Below are 19,448 nucleotides of genomic sequence, written 5' to 3'. Positions count from 1 at the left end.
AAGGAAGTATATTCAAAGGTTGAGTTCTTAACCAAGACTTTGAAAGCTGTCTCCTCTCTCAGATAACCCCTCTCCCTGTCCTGTCTCCCTCCCCTTTGCACAAGAGGCATCATTTCCCATTGAGCCCCTACAGCTGTTCCCATTTGAGTCTTGCTTTCTGTGCCGTTGTGGATGGTTGGAGGGTGGAGGGGGAATGTTGCATGTCAAGGAATAATGAGCACAGACACACCAACAGACAACAACAAAGCAGACTGTGACTGGCCGGTGGGAGTTAAAGGCCTTCAGTCATTGGCAGCTTAAGCCAAACATCCCCAAATCTATGAAGCAGGGCCCATTGTTGGTCAGTTGTTATTTGCAAAGAAGCACAGATCTGATCATGTTTAAAGTGGCAGCACGCAGGGCAGGAGTGCCTGAGCCCAAGCAGTGGATGGAGAAAAGAAATAAGCCTTTGTTGGTTAGAAAAAGGCCTGCCTGACTGTGATTTTCTGTTTGTTCTGTGCAACAACACTTAAGTCAAAGTAGACATATTTTCTTCAGTGAACTTCAGTGAAAAAAAAAATGTGTGTGTGTGTGGGGGGCGGACTGCTGACCATCTGGATTAAAAATATTTAAACATGGAGAAACATCTGGGGAAAAAAGACACCTCCTCACACTCAAATTCTGATTTTTTTTTTCTTTTTAAATTCCCAACGGCAAATGATAAAAAATAAATGATTTGATGATTTCAACATAACCCTGCAGTTCTGCATCTCCCATTTAGTAGCTAAGGTATTACTCATGCACAGATCACTTAGACCTGTGAGTTTTATTTTAGGGGAGTTGCTTTATGCCCTTCTAACTGGATTGCTGTTTTTTGTGTGTTTGCGTGTAGTCACTGTCCATGTCTGCCTGCACTGTCTGCTGGCACAATCGCCCTTGCAGACATTTCTACCCCCTGACATTTTGCAGCTTCCACTCCCTGAGGGATGTGTGTTGTGGGAATTGTCAGAGAAGGGCTGTGTTGCAGTCACTGTTGGCCCATGGCTCTGCCCAGGAGAGCACGAAGACTACACAGAACAGCACAGGGAATTCTGGGAGTAAGCTCTGGGAGTGACCTGTGAACTGAGGGTCTGGATGTGTGCAGCTGGGCACGTAAACAAGTCCTCAGAGGGTCAAGACTGCCAGGGCGCAGTGGCACAGCCTGGTATATGCTGAAGGAGGGATGCTCTGCCTTGGAAGCCTCTGGGCCAGCAGATGAGGACAGCAGCTTTGCCTTCTGCCTGGGTGTACCCTAGAGAGATGAGCTGTCTGTATCCCAGGCTGTGTGGTCCCAGTACCCAAGAATTGGCTTTTGACTCCCAGTAATCATTTTCATTTGTTTATTTACTGACAGGTGTATTTATAAACTTGGCAATGGAAAATCTGCAGGGGTGTTTTAGTGCCATTTTTCCAGAATGAAGACCAAGTTTTGTGACATCCTTGGTGCAAACAGCTTACATTTTATCTCAAGGTTTTCCTGCCTTAGGGACATCAGGTGAACGGAATCAGAGTTGAATCACTCCAGACCAGTGGTTCTCAACCTTCCTAAAGCTTCTATCATTGACTTCTGGAAAACAGTTTCTCATGTTGTGGTGACTTGCACCCCCACCCTGCTATAATTTTGTTATGGCTGTTGCTACCTCGTAACTGTAATTTTGCTATTATTATGAATTGTAATATAAATATCTGATATGCAGGAATGACCCCTATGAAAGGGTCTTTCAACCCCCCAAAGTAGTCTCGACTCACATTTTGAGAACTGCTACTCTAGGTGAAAGTAACTTCGCTTTGTACTTTGATGAAATTCCAAGGATTTCCCCTCCCCAAAACTGTACCTTCCAACAACTCTTACATGGCAGTGAACAACTGGCTTCTCAACACTGCTTACATTATACCCTTCTCCTGCTTAAATGAAACATCATCACAAATAGGTTTCCTAAAACTTACATCTATAGAGTTAACTATTAACTTTGTTCTGTGAGTGTTTGCTGTCACAGGATGGCACTGATCATCTCTATTCATGTCTTTGTGCTCTGGGCTTCATGCTCTCAAGAAAAAGTATTTTTGTTTGTTTGTTTGTTTGTGTGTGTTTCGGGGCGGGGTTGTGTGTTTCTATATATTGAGTTGATTGATGCCAAATACACATTATTCTGTCTTTCAGTATTTTTTTTTTTTTTTTTTTGGGCTTTGGCCATAGATAACTGAATACTCATTTTTCAAGTTCAAAGTATAAATCTTTAGGGTTTATATTGCTTAATTTGGATATAGTTGATGGTGACCATCTTTGGAACATAGTAACATGATGTCTTAGAGATGACATTAATAATGGGCTTAACTGATACGGGTTTCCCCACACACCTTTGTTGTAGGTGTATGTGTATATCCCATTCATTAAAATTAAAAGACAGGGAGTGAATGCTTCTCAAGCGTTTCGTTTGTTCTGGTGCCAGTGCTAGAAGGTCCTGGGTGTAGTGCTAAAGAGTAAGCAAAAAACAAGATAAGGTCTCAGAGCCCTGTACCTGAGCAACCTATAGTAGTCAAAATATTTACCTCATGTTAAAGAAAGGCAGATCACAAGGAATGAATACCACAAAGGGCTTTGGGGCTCATGCACTGGAAACATTGAAAAGATATAGGGATATTACAGATACTCTATTTGACAGTGCTCTTAAGTGTTTATATTCCAGACTAGTTAAAAATCTATGAATAGAGTATTCATTTCATAATACATAAGGACATACATATATATAGTAGCATGTAATAAACATATATATGTATATATTATGTTAGCATTTTGAAAAATCAATATTTTCATGTTGAAAGTTGTTGGGGTAATAGAGAACAAATAATTTCCAGATGAAGGAAAACATATTTTTAGAATGGATTTCTATCACAGTAAAACAAAACAAAATAGCACCAATACATCTGTTTCCAATAGCAGCTTCTTCTTATTTATAATTATTATTACTGTTATTATTATTATTAAAATATGCTGAAGGAATCTGAAGAACGAAGTGGTGTATTTTTGTTAAGTGCAGGTACTCTATTTAAGAGTTTGAAAAGTTTTAATTTCTTTTTTAAACTAAGGGTTCATATAAGCTTTCTCAATTTCTAGGGAAGTTTTCTTTTTGTAAAGCGCATACCTACTAGTAGTAGCCAAGAAGCAAACCAATGAACTATTAAGTATTGTATAAGTAATTTATATACCTGATGTTTTCACACTTCCTTTCCCAGCCAAATGACATATAATTGTGCTGTTGTGTACTTCTATAAAATTAATCACAACAGGGTAAGAGAAAGGTTAGTTATTAAGACAATCAAACATTCACTTCAGTTTATTCACAATCTGTTAGAGGACAGCAAGGCTTCTGTGGATACCTGTGCAATGTGATTTATTATCTATGGAGGAAATGAATTTTTGAAGTTGTTTTAAATCTTAAAAGCCCCTCTCCTCACTTTAAGAGACCTTTAATTTTAACTGACAGATCCATTCTGAAACTTTATTTTGAAAAGAAAATGGGGAAGAATTTGTGTCTTTAGAATTAAAAGGGCTGAAAAAAAAAATAAACCAGACATTCTAAAAAAAAAAAAAAAAAAAAAAAAAAGAATCAACGTGATTTTTTTTTTTTTTTTTTAGTGCTAATGAAGTCGTGGTGACAAAATAGTTGTCTTTTTGATTTTATCACAAAAACTAAACTGGTAGTGACAGGGTATGATGGAGAGATTTGACATCCTGGCAAATCACTGTCATTGATTCAATTATTCTAATTCTGAATAAGAGCTGTATACAGTGTGTGTTTATGCTACAGTGGGCTTTTTTTTTTTTTTAAGTGACTGACATTCATCATATTGGTTAGACAGTTTTAAAAACCCAGTCTTTGTTTTCCACAATGTTGTCAAGAGCAAATAGAGTATAATTTGTGGTATATTAAAAGGAAACTGCTTAAAATGTTAGTTAAAGGTGCTTCAAAATATTCTAATTTATTTGAAAATGTATTTTGGAAATTCAATTTCTGCCAATAGATGTTAAACATCTTTTCAAAAAAATGGAGTCTTTAAATACATGTAAGTTGCTTTCTAACTTTTACTTTGTACCTATGTTTTGTTAAATCCTTCAAGAATATGGACCTATGACACCAAGCCTTAATGTTTTGCATGAAAACTTGATCCATATGCTATGTTCCCAAGACATGGTATATGGTTAGAGATTCATTAACATGCTCAGCCAATGCTCATAGTTAACAAAGGGTTTAGGTGACACAATGGAAATCTGAGTTCATTTCAGTTTTACACTTTGTCTTAGACCCACATCACACAACCTGCTCACCGGGCTTCAGTACCCATCTCTGGAACCATAGCATTGTTGTAGCTGCCAGCTTGAATTTCAACCTTGAATGTTGTTTGCTGACATAATTTCCCAGCACCGATGTCAATTGCTTAGAACTTTAGGACAGCAGTCCACAGCTGCTTTTGTACAGTCCATTAAGCTCTATAGCACTATTGTGTGGGACAATTAAGACAAAATCCCCCAAATATGATTTTTGTCTTTACCATTTTAAACAACAAGACACACAGATACAAATCCTTTTATATACTAGTTAACAAAACATTTTTTAACAAAAGCCTTGGCAGTTTTTGGTGACCTTTTCAGAAACACAGAGTAATGTATCACATTCAACTTGAACTATATTGTACGCCATGCAACATGCATGTTACCATCACAGAATGTCACCATCATCCCATTGATACAGTCTACATAAACCAAGACCACTCTTAGACAATCATGTTTTTGGAGAGTTTTTTTGGTGTTTATTTTAGAGTTACTTAGTATTTTAAAACACACACAACAGCAGCTAAATGTCAAATGATGGTATTTTATTATTTTTGTACAAAAGTTGGAGGAAAAAAACAAACAATGAAACAAACTAAACTGAAGAATGATGGCTCCATTTTGTAATCCTGTGTTTTTCAAAGATTGGAGGGTCAAATCATTAAGAAAAATATTTACATAAGCTATTTGCAGTCATAATTAGGGTGTCAGATAATTCCACATGCAGTTACTAAGGAGGATTCCCTAGAAGTCCAGGTGCTTCCTGCCTCCGGCCATCATGCCACAGCCTGGGCCCAGCAGCTTGGCGGATTCTGCCAGATCCTGTTTGCTTGAGCGACTCACTGTGTCTGACAAGTCTGGAGGCAAATGCAGTCGCTGTGGTGCATTGTGAGGGAAGGAAAGAAGACAAAATTAATTTTGCTTTCCCCACACACTTCAGAAGACAATATTATGCTCTGTTGATCAGCATCTAGTCTTGCATATGAAATCTCTGCTAAAACAATTCCTTAGACGGAGCCCATTATCTTCACATCCTATTCTTACTAGATTTTTACAAATTACAGCTACTGTTAGAAACTGGACCAAGATTCTCAGTGGAATGACTTTAGAGCCCAAAACTAAATCTATTAAGATTTTTATTTCATAGGTAGGGATGAAAACACACGCAAATGTACAAACTGAAAAAAAAAAAATCATAAGCTAAGCAATTTTTTTTCTTCTGATTTTTTTTTTTGCCAGGATTCTAAAATGTTTTTTAATCAACTATAGGTTTTCTGGAATGATGGATTTCCACAGATGCTTACTTCTCTTTGTAAGTTGACCTGATGATTCTATTTCATTACTATAATTTTTCTAGGAACTTACATTTTTCACAGAAGTATTGGCATAGTGAGAACAATGCTACGGGGCTACAGTGCTTTTCATATGCACAGGTAAAGCCAGCCACAGCATTGACTACAGCCCTGCCTCAATGCCTAAGGTTGAAGTAGACTTTAGAAAAGTTGCCTTTGAATAGCCAGCTTCCCCCCTTCCCCCCTCAGTCCAAGCTTACTTAAGCAGACCCGCCCCATTGCCCAGTAATGCAGACAGTACTGTTGTTAGGAAGAGATTCTTACAGGTTTTAAAGAACGCTTTTGTTTTAAAAGGAATATACATCAGATGTGGGTGGCATATGCCTTTATCCCAGAATTCAGGAGATTTTTTTTTCCCTCCTAAGATAGGGTTTCTCTGTATTGCTTTGGAGCCTGCCTTGGAACTTGTTCTGTAGACCAGGCTGGCCTCCAAAGAGATCCACCTGCCTCTGCCTCCTAAGTGCTGGGATTAAAGGCGTGTACCACCAACACCCAGCTTGCAGGCAGATCTTTGAGTTCCAGATCAGCCTGGTCTATAGAGCTAGTTCAGACCAACCAGGGCTACACAGAGAAATCCTGTCTCACATATCCATCCCTGCAAAAAAGAGAGAAAGGAGCATAGCATTGTTTTAATTATCAGTTCTCTCTCTCTCTCTCTCTCTCTCTCTCTCTCTCTCTCTCTCTCTCTCTCACACACACACACACACACACACACAGTTTAGTTGGGAGGTACAGATAGGTGGATGGATCTCTGTTGTGAATTTGAGGCCAACCTGATCTGCAAAATGAATTTCAAGCCAGCCAGAGACACCATCAAACAAAACAAAAAACAAAACAAAAAAATTCAAATTAAAGGAAAAAGGAGTCGACTTTCTAGATTAGTAAATTCCACACCAACAAGCATGGCTGAAAAATAATGATCTGTATTGAGCACGTAGACTATCATTACTCTTTATTTAACATAATAAACCATCTATCCACATGGCATTTTCATTGTATTAGGTATTACCATTATCTACAGATCATTTAAAGTCTATAGGACGATATGTATAGTAACAGGCAAAGAATATGACCTTGTATAGAAGGGACTTTGGCATTCATAGATATTAGAATCTGCAGGGGTTTTTAGAACCACTTCTCCAGGGTGACAAAGGATGATTCTCTCTGTTGTTCAAAGGACAAGACAGGAGGGCAGGGTCACAGGCAAGACAGGATAGGGTAGTGTTCTCTCATAGGCAACCTGGCTGGGACCTTCATTTGGAAAACTCTCTCCAGTGGGGGAATAAGGCTAGGACTATTTTTGTCAAAATGTTTGCCCACCTTATGTTCCTGCTAGATGCTTTCCTGATGAAAGGCTTTCTTATTGACATGTAAACACAAGCAGTGTGTAATAATCAAAATATTTAAAGACATTTAAGATAGTTTATGAGAAGGTTCTTCTTTGATTTCTTTGTCTCAAATACAAATGCATTACATATGAAGCAACACTGTTGCACAGATGCGTGGTCAGCAAAGACATCAAGTGGGTGAAGGAGATCAGAAAAACGTGGGACACTCACACACAGCTGTCCATTTCATCCTCAGCACCCAGCCTGTCGCTTATTAAGTAACTGCTTGTTTCTTGAATCTCAGATGAGACCTATTTGTTCCTAAATAATTTCTTCAGTTCTTTGTACTACAGTTTGTTCCATAGAAGATTTCAAGCAGACATGAGAGCAGGATAGGCTCAGTGGCCTAGAAGGAAGCATGGCTCCCGAGTCTGAGGCTACAGGCATCACTGCAGTGCTAACATAGTCACTGAACACAGAAGCAGCAGGAAGGAAAAAGATCTTTAGTCATATCTGTGTTTCACTTCAAGGGTTGTTGCTGATGAGCCCAAAGGAAAATGAGCAGCACATATGCATGGCTGGAGTTATCTAAAACATACAGAAAGTTACAGTGTGTGTGTGTGTGTGTGTGTGTGTGTGTGTGTGTGTGTGTGTGTGTGAGAGAGAGAGAGAGAGAGAGAGAGAGAGACAGAGACAGAGACAGAGACAGAGGCAGGGAGACAGAAACAGAGATACTGGAATCTACCAAATGGTATGAGTAGCTTTATGGAGCCAAGTTGACAAACAGAATCTAGAAAGCATTCTGAAGCGAGCATAGCACCTTCCACACACCTGATTTCCTATTACCAACTGACATGAGCAAGGGGAGTGCACAAACTACCCTCACAGTGAACTCTCCAGGCAGAGGAGAAAGCTTTGCAGAGATGGGACTCCAGTGGGCTCTTAAGTGATGGCCTCGGTTCTGACAAGGAGAATAGCAGGAGCAGTTAATATAAGGCAGAGTGTATTTGAAGGCTCAACCTACATGGATAATCTGAACAGGAAGGCAAGTGCAGTTTATCCAGGACTAGCAAAATAAAACATATTTATAGCTCAGCCATTTGCTGAGCACTTCTCTCTCCCTTCTTTACCTAGGCACTGAGTGAGCCAATTGGTTGACTTCCCATCATTAGAGAAAAAAGTGATATGTGACCTGCTTGGAAATCTTTTGGGTTGAATAGCTTTGAAGAAAAGTCACATAGTATTCATGTGCTACTTCTGATCATAAAAATTTGGGGTGATATGAAAAATTATTCCTAGTCAAATGCTTTACTGTAAAGCTGGTTATATATTCTTGTCCTCTGAAAAAGCCTGAAGAGGGCTGGGAAATCAGTGTCTCTGTGTGGTTTTGCTTGCTTTTGTTGATTTCTTGAATGCGGTCACCATGCAATGTAAACTCTTGAGCAGAATGTTTTGTTCTTTCTTTCCAAGCCTCCCCCGTGCACCACATCAGTGTAATGTGCAGCAGCGAAGACAGGAGCTCAGGTTCCAGCCTTGCCAGGTGTGTCAGGGAGCTCTCCTCTGAGGCTTCTAAAGCCTGCACACACTTGACATGAAAGTGCTCAGGTGCCGCTGCATCCCAGATCTGTCTTCTGAAAAAGCATGGTGACCTTCTGTGTGATAAACCGCAAGGCTGTAGCACAGATAAACTTTTAGATGTTGAGATTTCACTGAATAACAGGTTAAATAAAAATGAATGAGATGGATGTATGAAATGATTCTCAATATTATAATCCCAATCAGGATTCATCTGTCTATTTTTATACCCGAGTAAAGGCCAAAGCAAAAATGGGTCTTTTTAAATTTTTTTTCCATCTGATTTTGTTTCCTCAGATTCGGAGAGGTAAGGACTATGCAGATGAGACAGGGGATGTGTATTTAGTTGGCTGGCAGCCTAGTTTTTGTCTTAGTAGCATGACTGTATGGGTAGAGGTATGGGAAAAATAGGAAGTCGCATGATTCTTACAGGAAATTTGCAGGGATCGATGTGATCAATGGACTCCCTTCTGCTACTACTGTGTGGAAGGAAACAGTGTACTAAAATACTCTGGTAGGTTTGGAGCTTCTGCCAGAGGCATATGCATTCCACAGTAAGCTCTGCTAGAACCAAGCAGCAGAAGTGACTGCTCTGTTGCCCCAGGGCTTTCCAAGGAGGACAGGACTTTGAAGTTCTTCCCCAGGCCTACCTCTCCATTTTGCTGGGTTAAGCCACTATCTGTCCCTTGTGGGTCAGCACAAACTGATCCCATAGACACACAGAGTGGGATTTCCTATCTTAATGGTTCCCTTAGTAATTCTTTTTCTCCCTAACTGCCAGACCTGTGCTTAGCACCCACAGACCCCAAACAGAAGGGTCAAAATAAGCAATGGAGATTTTACCTGCATTTGAGGCAAACAAAGTAAATACTCATTAAAGTAAGGCGAATCAATTAATATTTTTCATACTTTGCCAAAAGAAAATCACCAGACACTATTTACTTTCTAAAAACAAAGGACAGATTGCATTTTAACCCTTAGCAGTTGGATAGTGATTCACCTACATTTTCTACAACTGCCCCATATTCCCTGGAAAGCCAGTTTGTATTGCTCAGAACCATGGAACATCTTTCAGAACAGTTTCCAATACATTTTCATTTTCTTTTAAGCATAACAGATCGAGTGAAAACTAGTTCATACCTCTGTTGGCTCCCTAACCAAAGATCTGTCACTCCGCCCCAGTGTTCAGGGCCCTGCCAGGGACAAAGCAGAAGTCATGGTGCAAGAGCACTGGTCACGGGGTGCAGTGATAGTGTGACCCCTGTACTGGGCTTGGGACTGGGCATGGGTGCAGTGATGGGGGTGCAGTGATGGTGTGACTCCTGCACCGGGCATGGGGTGCAGTGATAGTGTGACCCCTGCGTCGGGCATGGGGGTGGGTCCCTGCACTTGTCCTTCACTTTCAGGGTGACCTTTCATAAGCCAATTTTGTGTCGACGCCTCAGTGTGCTCATTCTTATGAAGGCACAACTGTCCCCTCACAAGACTGCCAGTGAGATCAAGTGACATGTATAGATACTTGTAAACTATCAAGTACTATGCTAACATATTTAAACCTCTTTGGCTTAAAACATAGATTTCAGGGGGCTCAGGAAAATATATGTAATGTAATATAAAAACCAAATGAGTTTACTAGGGCAAGGAAGTGAATCTAGAAGTATACCTCACTACACATAACTATGAATGACAGAAATTTAATTTCTGGGTCTCAGGACATAAGCAGAACCTCAGAATTTAAGTTTGCTCTTCTGCTTCATGCTTGCCTCTCCAACTGTCATGCCTGCAGCTTGCTGCCCTGTTTCCCTGTCATCATGGAAGGACTTTAGCACTCTGGAGCCAGAAGCCCAACTAAACTCCTGCTTTCTTGGCTATGGTGTTTGATCACAGCAATGGAATAGTAAGCAATATAGAATGTATTCAGGATCCACCTCATTTTAAAAATCTGTCTCCTGTACATGTCTTCACTGCTGACAAAATGGCGAATAAAGGGAATGTCAGAATATGAAGCTCCTCCACCTGGGTTTTAATAGTTATTTTTCCTCCTTCACACAAAGAAGAGAAAACAAATGAACAGCAAGCATCCACCCCACTCCCTTGCAGAGTCTCTCCGCTCTGTGGTGCCCTCACATGCAGAGAGCTTGCTGCTGCTGTAATCATACTCTGTGTGATGCAATGAATTAGAGCACAGGCTAAGGAGCCATCACAGAGGCATTCTTATCTTAAGAGTGGCTTGAAAAAAAGGTAGAAATGTCACCACTCACAACCTTCTGTATCTCCAGGTCCAGGGGATCTGATGCTTCTGGCCTCTTTAGGCACTTATAAACACAGGCACGGGCATGCACACAATCATGCATGCACACACATGCGAGTGTGTACACACACAGTAAAATTAAATATATTTTCTTAAAAGGTAGAAGTGTATTTATTCTCCAGTTTACTCCCACAAGCAGGTAATCCTGAGCACGAAGGATAGCTCTGCCTTTTAAATAAGGGATCCAGTTCTGGCTCCAAGACTGATGCTGGGTGGGGAAAAATGTGGCCAAAAGACAGGACCTGGAAGTTGGCCATGCCACTTCTACTCATAACCCAAACTCAGACACAGACAGACTGAGCTGCAAGAGGCTTTGTGTTTAAATGTATGTAAAAATGTTGATCAAGTTTATTAGTAACAGAGGAAGAACAAATGCATGTTGAGAGACAAACATGCCGGAAAACAGTACTGTGCCAGGGTTACAATAAAGGTTGCATAACAAAATCATCAGTACCCAGGGGCACAGAGTTGCAGTGAACCACAGCTCACTACTTGGGGCTCCATTTTTAGTTTCTGACCAAAAACAAAACAAAACAAAAAAACCAAAAGAACAAAAAAAAAAAAAAATCACACATCTGATTCCCCACAGGGTGAAGGAAGCTAAAGTAATGTTCTCTTGTTCTATCTTGTTGGGAGACTTCCCTTTTCCTCAGTGGAAAGATGGATTTCCTATCAGAGGCATAGGGAAGATGATGGAGCAGGTTTTATATATTCATCATTATTACAAGGTTTCAGACTTGTTTTAGCTACTAGTAATGTCAGTGTCTCATGCTATTATATAATTACATTATTATTATTATTGTGTGTAGGGTTTGGTATATGTGTGCGGTGCATAAGAGTGTGTGGGTGTGTGCATCCAGTAGCCAGAGTAGGATAGCAGATGTCTTCTTCTATTACTCCCAGCTTTTTTGTCTTTCTCATTGAACTAGAAACTTGCCAATTTGGCTGGTTGGCTGGCCAGCCAGCAAGCTTTGGGGTCTATCTGCTTCTGCTCCCCAGTCCTAAGATACAGGCATGTGCAGTCATGCAACTTGGGTTTTTAAGAAACTGCTTGGGATTTGAATCCAGGTTCTTATGCTTGCAAGGGAAGTTCTCTTACTTAACGATCCATTTTTGCAACCTCTACTTATTATATTTTTAGGTTTTCAATTTAAATTATTTGTTAATGATTACAACATAGTTGTAATGATTCAGTATAATGTAATATTATATTGCAAATATTCTATACTTGATTAAAATACTACAGTGTGGTATACTTCTGTCCACTTTTTCATCATCCTCATATCCACCCTGGCCAGTGGAAGCAATACCAGAAATGATCCCCTCCCCCTATATATATATATATATTTTTTTTTACTTTCCAAGTGTTCATTTGGTAGTGGCTGAGTACTTCTGGAAAAGAGTCTGCTATACACATGGTGATGTTTTTGGTTTAGTATTTATTCTTTTAAGGTCCAATTCATTCTTAGGGTTTAAGATTAAAATATTTTTCATTAGTGCCATAATTTTATGCTATTCTTTGAATTAAGAAATTCATTTGATTTTGGTTTTTCTTGATTGATCTGAAAATTAGACAACATCTCAGAGCTGGAACACTGCATATTGGCTGCCCATTGAAAAATGTTCAGGTGTGCAATTATTTTGACCGTCAATTATAACTGACAGTATTGTCTTGCCTCCAAATCTGCTTTCACCTCTCTGAAAGCAGACTGTGAAGAACTTACTTGTCTAAACACAAGTGTGATTTGTGAAAAGGCATGTGTCTGTGGCAGAGATTGCTAGTTTACTCCCAGTATCTATTTTCTTTAAAGTAAAAGAATCTCTGGATACTGGAAGGGCACATGGCCTCCTTGAAGAAAGGCTGCATTTCCCAGCTTCCTTTGCTAACAGATGAGGTTGAGTGAGGGACTGCATCTTGGTCACCATACCTTGGGCAGAAGTGCCATGGTTAGTGTTAGGATGAGGTTTTGTAAAGGGAGTAGGCACTGTCTTAGCAAGAAAACCTCACCAAGAGGGCCCCATCTACCTCTCCTCTGGCCAGACCCTTTTCCATAGACTCAGTAACAAGGGGGCAAATGCAGCAGGCATCTAGAATTGGTATCAATCTCATAGCTGGTAGTGGCACATGCTTATAATCCCAAGATTCTTGAAGCAGAGGCAAGAGGATCAGTAGTTTAAGGTCACCCTTGGCTGCTGACAGAGTTGGAGGTCAGCATGGATTACATAAGATTTTGTCTACCTCCCAGAAAAAAAAAAAAGTAAAAAAACCAAAACCAAAAAACCTGTATCTTTCTTTCTTTCTTTCTTTCTTTCTTTCTTTCTTTCTTTCTTTCTTTCTTTCTTTCTTTGTTGAGTATGTTTTTGGGGCACAGAAATGCTGAATTCCATCTTCAGATGGCTACAAAGCCTGCACAATTCTTGTTTTCAGGTTTGTTCACTCATGAGTTCAGTGTGCTGTCTGTCTGCATACTTTGAAGCTTCTGCAGTAGCAAAGGCAGGACTGTTAGTGGGCAGTATGGACACTATGGATGTGCAAACTAGATATGCACAAGTATATAAGTGGTCTCATTTGTACAAGAGAAAGTAGAGGTAGCCTGTAGAGCAATTCTGTTTCATGTTCTCAAGTAGAACTGTGATCCTAAAGTCAAAGAAAAGTATATTTTCAAAAGAAAGAAGAGAGACATATTTAATGGCTTGACAGTCTCAAAATGTTCTTGCCTAATTATGTTGCCCTTTCTTTGCATTCTTGCTCTAGGTTCTGCAAGTGTTCAGACAGGACAGACCTAACTTCCTCCTTCTCATTTGCTGACATACAGATTTAAGGGTAGGTGCTGAAGCAGCCATTCAGGTCATAAAATTGAAGCTATATGCTAAGGAGAACAAAGCAAAATGACAGAATGAGTCTAGGATCTTGGGTTGCCCAATGTGGTCTGTGTGAGAGACACAGACTTCTGCATTATGTAAGGCACCCTCACTGGATCACTGTAACAACAACGTAACCTCCACCCCATAAATAGAGACTTTGGCAAATGACACATGTAATACCCAAGTTCTGTGATATACATATACTTTGATTTAGTTGTTGGAAAGTGGGCAGTGAGGTAAAGATCAACTTATGAGTGTTGTTCTTATCATATTTATGATAACTCAGAAGGCAAACCTTGTATCTCCAATTGGTGGCTCACCATGAAATGTTGACAAAATTTAGAATACTGATGTATCTGTTGACTCTTGCCACTTTATAATGAGATGAATTCAAGCTAGAATGAGAGTATTAGGAAGAAGGTTCTGTTAAAGGAGGTACCCTGCCTAGACCTCATAGTCTTAACCAAAGGCTTGGTAATTCAGGGCCTTGCTAGTCTGCAAGCACCTGGATGTTCTTGTACTTGTGCACTGGGGTGGCAACATTTGCCAGTGAAGTCTGTGCCCCTGAGCCTTCTTAAAGACCTTCATTAAGGGCATAGCCGGAAAATGGTAAGGTGAGGGGTACTTATTTCAACTAAGTCTACTATTTCATGTGATTCCCAGGTAGCTACTTAAAAAATGAAAGAGATCTCAGAAAGGAAGATTCAAGTCTTAGAGCAGGCACTTGGTAGCCACTCAAACTGCCTCCTGGTGTTCCCTTCTCATAGCAGTATCTGGAAAGATGTGCACTAGGGTTATCCAACTCAATGCTTCTGTATATTAGGTTTAGAAGGTGGAAGAGAAGCAGGAGCAGTTTTCCTGCTGTGTTAACTACTGCAATTGGCAGGCACTGGTGTATGAGCATTCAGGGACTAGACACTGATGTCCTAAGCACCGAGAAGCATTTGTGGAAGTGGAGGCTAGACCAGTGTTTAAGTGTCCAACTAGCTGCTTCCTGAGGGTCAAGAAGCAGCATGTCCAGTCAGTAGCTTCAGTGGGTGAGGGAAGGGGTGTCTCCTAGCTCCTCCCCTTCCTGTCCTCCTGGAGACCAGTTTTATGGCAATGCCCTCCAGTTCCTCCAATTATTTCACCCACCCCAATGTTCTGCTATAGACTTTCTTTCTGCATAAAATAATTAAGCAATATCTGTTCCTGCACATGGAACTGAGGGGAAGCAAATGGGCTGGAACCATTCTAAGGCAGTGGTTCTCAACCTTCCTCATGCTTGTGATCCTTTAATACAGTTCCTCATGTTGTGGTGACCCCCCACCATAACATTATTATTGTAGCTACTTCACAACTGTAATTTTGTTACTGTTATGAATCATAATGTAGATATCTGTGTTTTCTGATAGTATTGGGAGAACTCTGTGAAAGAGTTCTTCCTCCCCCAAAAGGGTTCCAACCCACAGATTGAGAACCTCTGTTCTAAGGCCTTGAGGGAATTGTATTGCCAAAGAAACCACTGAAGCCTATATTATTCAGAAGCCCATAAGTTTTTCAACCCAGAAAGCCACCCCAGTCCTCAAACTTCAAAGGACACATTTTTCAACAGCAACTTCATGTAGCAATATTTTTTAAGGGGCAAATGAAGACTTCTTAAAGGAAAAAGGATAAAGGATAAATAAAGGATAAGAAAGACCCATTCCTCTTCTTCTTTTTCTTTCTTTTCAGGGTCTCATGTATCTCAGGCTAGACTTATTTGGTATGAGGCATTGGGTGACCTTGAACTTCTTCTGCCTCTCCCTCCTGAGTGTTGGGATTACAGTGTTTTCCACCATACCCATTTTTATTAGATTCTGAGGAATTGAACCCAGGGCTCTTACATGCTAGACAACGTTTCTACTAACTGAGCTATATCCCAAGCCTCAAGGATGATTTTTTTTCTACAAACTACCAGGGCATAGGATTTTTCAATTTTCTAGCTGGAGGGACTGTTTACTTATCCATGGGTAAGGGAATATGTATTTGTGGAAAGAATATGAACATGGTCTTGGTTTCCAAAGGAAACAAGGCTGGTAATTGTCTGCCAACATCTCTTCTCCTGTTTCCTTTAGTACTGAGTCCCTTAAATACAAGACCATTATGTCTAATGGCCTCATTTCCAGGCTTCCCTTGTAGATAGCTATGGGCCATGTAACTAAGTCTAAAACAATGAGAAGAGAAGGAGTAATGTCACAACCTCAATGCATTGGGATAAACTGAACTCAGGCAGTCTGGATTCAGTACCCACACTTAATTTTCTATGTGTCAGAGTGTCTCTAAACATTAGAGACACTGGGTAAGATAGGCAAGATCCCTGCTTTCATGGCACTTGCCCCAGAAGGAACAATGTATACTTCCATTGCTCAAGGAGAGGTTGACAGCATAGGAGAGCAGGCAAATGTGGACCATGTGGATAGTGAAGGATGCAGGAAAGGAAATGAAAGGGATGACATGGCACTACTGGCTATGGGTACCACTTTAACTGGTGAAGATCTTCCTTAAGAGTACACCTGTGCTAAGATTTTAATTTTGAGATGGGATTTGTAAGACCTGGAGAAAGAAGATCCAGGTGATGAGAATAAAGTTGAAAAGTTATGAGGAAGAAGTAAGCTTGGCATGTTTGAAGGGCAGGACCATTAGGCAAGTGGGCAAATGGTTATTAAGCGTGGCTATCAGGCAGTTGGCAGATCTGGTAGGGCTTGTAAGTTATGAGAACTGATTTGGATTTAGTTCTGAAGGGCAGAGGCTATCACAGAAGTAATAGAAACATTTTCCTATGACTGTTGATTATTTCCTTACAAAGTCATGTGTGGATATTTTCAATACTGGAGAACAATAGTTACTGCAAACATTCATATTTTATGAAGGACATTCCCAGAGAACAGTGTACAAAGATACACTGTTCGATCATGCTTTCCTCTGATTCAGAAGAAACATTCCAGCAATGAAGTGATTCACATGCCTTTCCCAGCCACCCCCAGGTTCCTCATGCCTGCCCTCCCTGTGGAGGAGCTGAGTTCTGTGCGACACATCTAAGAAGCTCCAGCACTGTGTGGGGATAGCTTACTCAGGTTGCTTCTCTTAAAAAGGGAAATTAGAATCTTTGGGACGACAGGGTAATAATAACACATTTGTGTTCTCAAACTTTCAGTTAAGATGCAGAAAAGTCATATTGTTTTCCGTAATTCATACATCCAGAGAACTAGGCAATTCTGGATAACCTTGATTGATATGACCTCTCCTTCCCTTCCTTTCCCCCTTCCTCATCCATATCTCTTTTCTTTCTCGGAGACAATGACTCTCTGTAGCCTACACTAACTAGCCTGGCCTAGCCACATACTCATGGCAGTCTTCCTGCCTCAGCCTCCCCAAAGCAGGGATTCATAGGCATGAGTCATTACATTTGGCATTGACTTTATTCTTTTTTATACAAACTAAAGGGAGTTTCTTTTTTTTCTGATTTCCCCCTTTTTATTTCCATTAATGCATTGAGCTTAAAAAAAAGCATTTAGATAACAGAATAACATAGCTTGAACTGTTATCTAAAGTTAGAAATAATAATAATGCCTTCCTCTGTGCCCCTCCACCTGCTGCACCCCTTGTGCCCCACCACCCACTGTACCCTGTGCCCCATCACCTGCTGTACTCCCTCCTACACTGTTGCTTCTTAGGAAAGCGCATGGAATTGTTAGTAGCCTAACTTCCATCCCTCTGCTCCTGGGCCCTGTGGCCTAAATGACCAAATGGGATCATCCTATGTCCCAACCAACTCCCTTTCATCTATCTTTCTCACTCTTGCTTCCTCATCCCTGGTCCCAACTGTTCTGTAATTCTGGCTCTGGAGCACATAGTGCAGTCAAAGAGCACAGATGTTCCTGTCTGTGCAGGGACACAGGGAGAGAAACTCCAGGGCCTGTGGCTACTGTCACAGGAAAGAGAAGAAGACAGGAGATCTTGATTGTCACTACAACAGGTATCCCAGGTGCTTTACTCAGGAAGTCCTTTTTCTACTAGGGAAAAATGAGAAAAAAATCCAGGAGCAGTATCTTGGGGACTACCCATCAAGTTTCTTAAGAATATTAAGATGGCTTGGGAGGGGAGGAAGTGCATGTATGTGTTTCAGATCTGAATGCTAAACTTAAAGAATTGTTTTAGAAATACATTCAAATAGCTAATCACACAATAAATCCTTTCCACTTCATTTCTTTCTTCAGTTAAAGCATATGATATGGACACTGCACTAGTGGTAGCAAAGGCAACAATCTTTCTTGATTTTGTCTCTGCTCCTTTCCATCATCTGAAACCATGTAGCCAGTGGACTGCTAGTAGATAAATGAGTATCTCTGTATCCAGGTTCATTCTGAAGTATTAGAGAATTTTTAGGACTGCAGCAGACCCATGATACAGGTCAGGGGCTGACAGAGGCATGACTGACCCTTAGCTATAGACTAGAATCCTAAGATGTGAGAAGGCAGAAATGAGAAACTTTTGCAATCTGATTGCTCTCAAAATAGCTTAGGTAAGCATACTACTGCTAGCCCACTAGCTAACTTTCAGAGTTGGCAACTCTGGAGAAGTACTCAGCCCAGAAATGTGGCAAGCATACACTTTTATACCCTGGATAGTATACCCATGAACACGTGTTGGTTTCCTTTTGGCTGCAAGCAAATGACTCCCGAGAGCATAATGGCAAATGTGTTTCTCTGTATAATGCCTACAGTGTATGCAGAACATCATCCTCCAAAGCTCTGAGATGGTGTATGAAGTGCTCAGTGGCAGTGGCGATGTAAAACATCCTGACAGCTCTAAATCTCCCAACTGCTCTCCAGTCACTTTAAGATCCCCATATTTAAGGGTCTGCTGGTTCCTGGGTATGAAGAAAGAATTTTTAATGGGACCAAATGTAGGTGTTTACAAGGGGGAATTGTTTTTTTTTTTTTTTTTTTTTTTTTTTATTAGGAGCTGCCTTATGTTCAAGAGTTGTATTTACTTTGTCAAGCTCGCCAGAATTAGAAAATCCCCATTGCTAGGCAGCCTAGAGTGCTCATGAAGTATTTCTGGGCATTCAGAACTGAAGCATGTGCTGCCCAATGGCAGGTTTCATTACAGTGTGTTATTTAGTCCTCTTTCGTCCCTCCCTGCCCCCACACCCGCAGACAGGGGCACTTCTACAACGGGGAATCTTGGTTACTTTATGATTCAACATATTTACATGACTGAAACGCAACAATCAACACATCTGTAAAGCCTGAGGGACAGGCACACTTTAATGGTTTCTTGAAGCAGGCTGATTTCCTGGAGCTTTTAATCTTTATTTTGTCCTGCATGCATGAACAAGCTCTCCTCTACTATAGGTATTTGACACAGTGTACCTGGTATGAATGCGAATGAAAAGAAAATAACACAAAATTAATTTTATGTTTATCTTTACCAAACCATTCCTGATTTCTTTCACCAGTTCAATGTCACTGAGGGCTTGGCTACTATTTCTGTCATGTTGTGTTAGATTTCATACGAGTGTAGCTAGGTAGTAGGTTTTTGGTTTGACAAAATGAAATGTGGCTTTCTCAAAATTGGTTGGACAAAACCAGTTTATGATGAATGATTAGTATCCATCACAGCAAGAGTACTTTCTACCAACAGAT

General features: G+C 40.4%; 1 protein-coding gene across 1 annotated transcript in view; it reads right to left on the bottom strand.

Moving 5' to 3' along the window:
* Window positions 1-4,872: 4,872 nt before the first annotated feature.
* Window positions 4,873-19,448, bottom strand: part of Elp4 (elongator acetyltransferase complex subunit 4) — a 207,963-nt gene continuing 193,387 nt past the window's right edge. Inside the window, exon 10 of the mRNA XM_051184039.1 lies at window positions 4,873-5,224. Coding sequence (XP_051039996.1) covers window positions 5,093-5,224 — 132 coding nt within the window. The 3' untranslated portion in view covers window positions 4,873-5,092. The remainder of the gene's footprint in view (window positions 5,225-19,448) is intronic.

Source organism: Phodopus roborovskii, unplaced genomic scaffold (assembly GCF_943737965.1).
Source record: "Phodopus roborovskii unplaced genomic scaffold, PHOROB, whole genome shotgun sequence".
Classification (NCBI taxonomy): Eukaryota; Metazoa; Chordata; class Mammalia; order Rodentia; family Cricetidae; genus Phodopus; species Phodopus roborovskii.
Note: the sequence above shows the minus strand (reverse complement) of the source record. Positions and strands in the feature narration are given on the sequence as shown.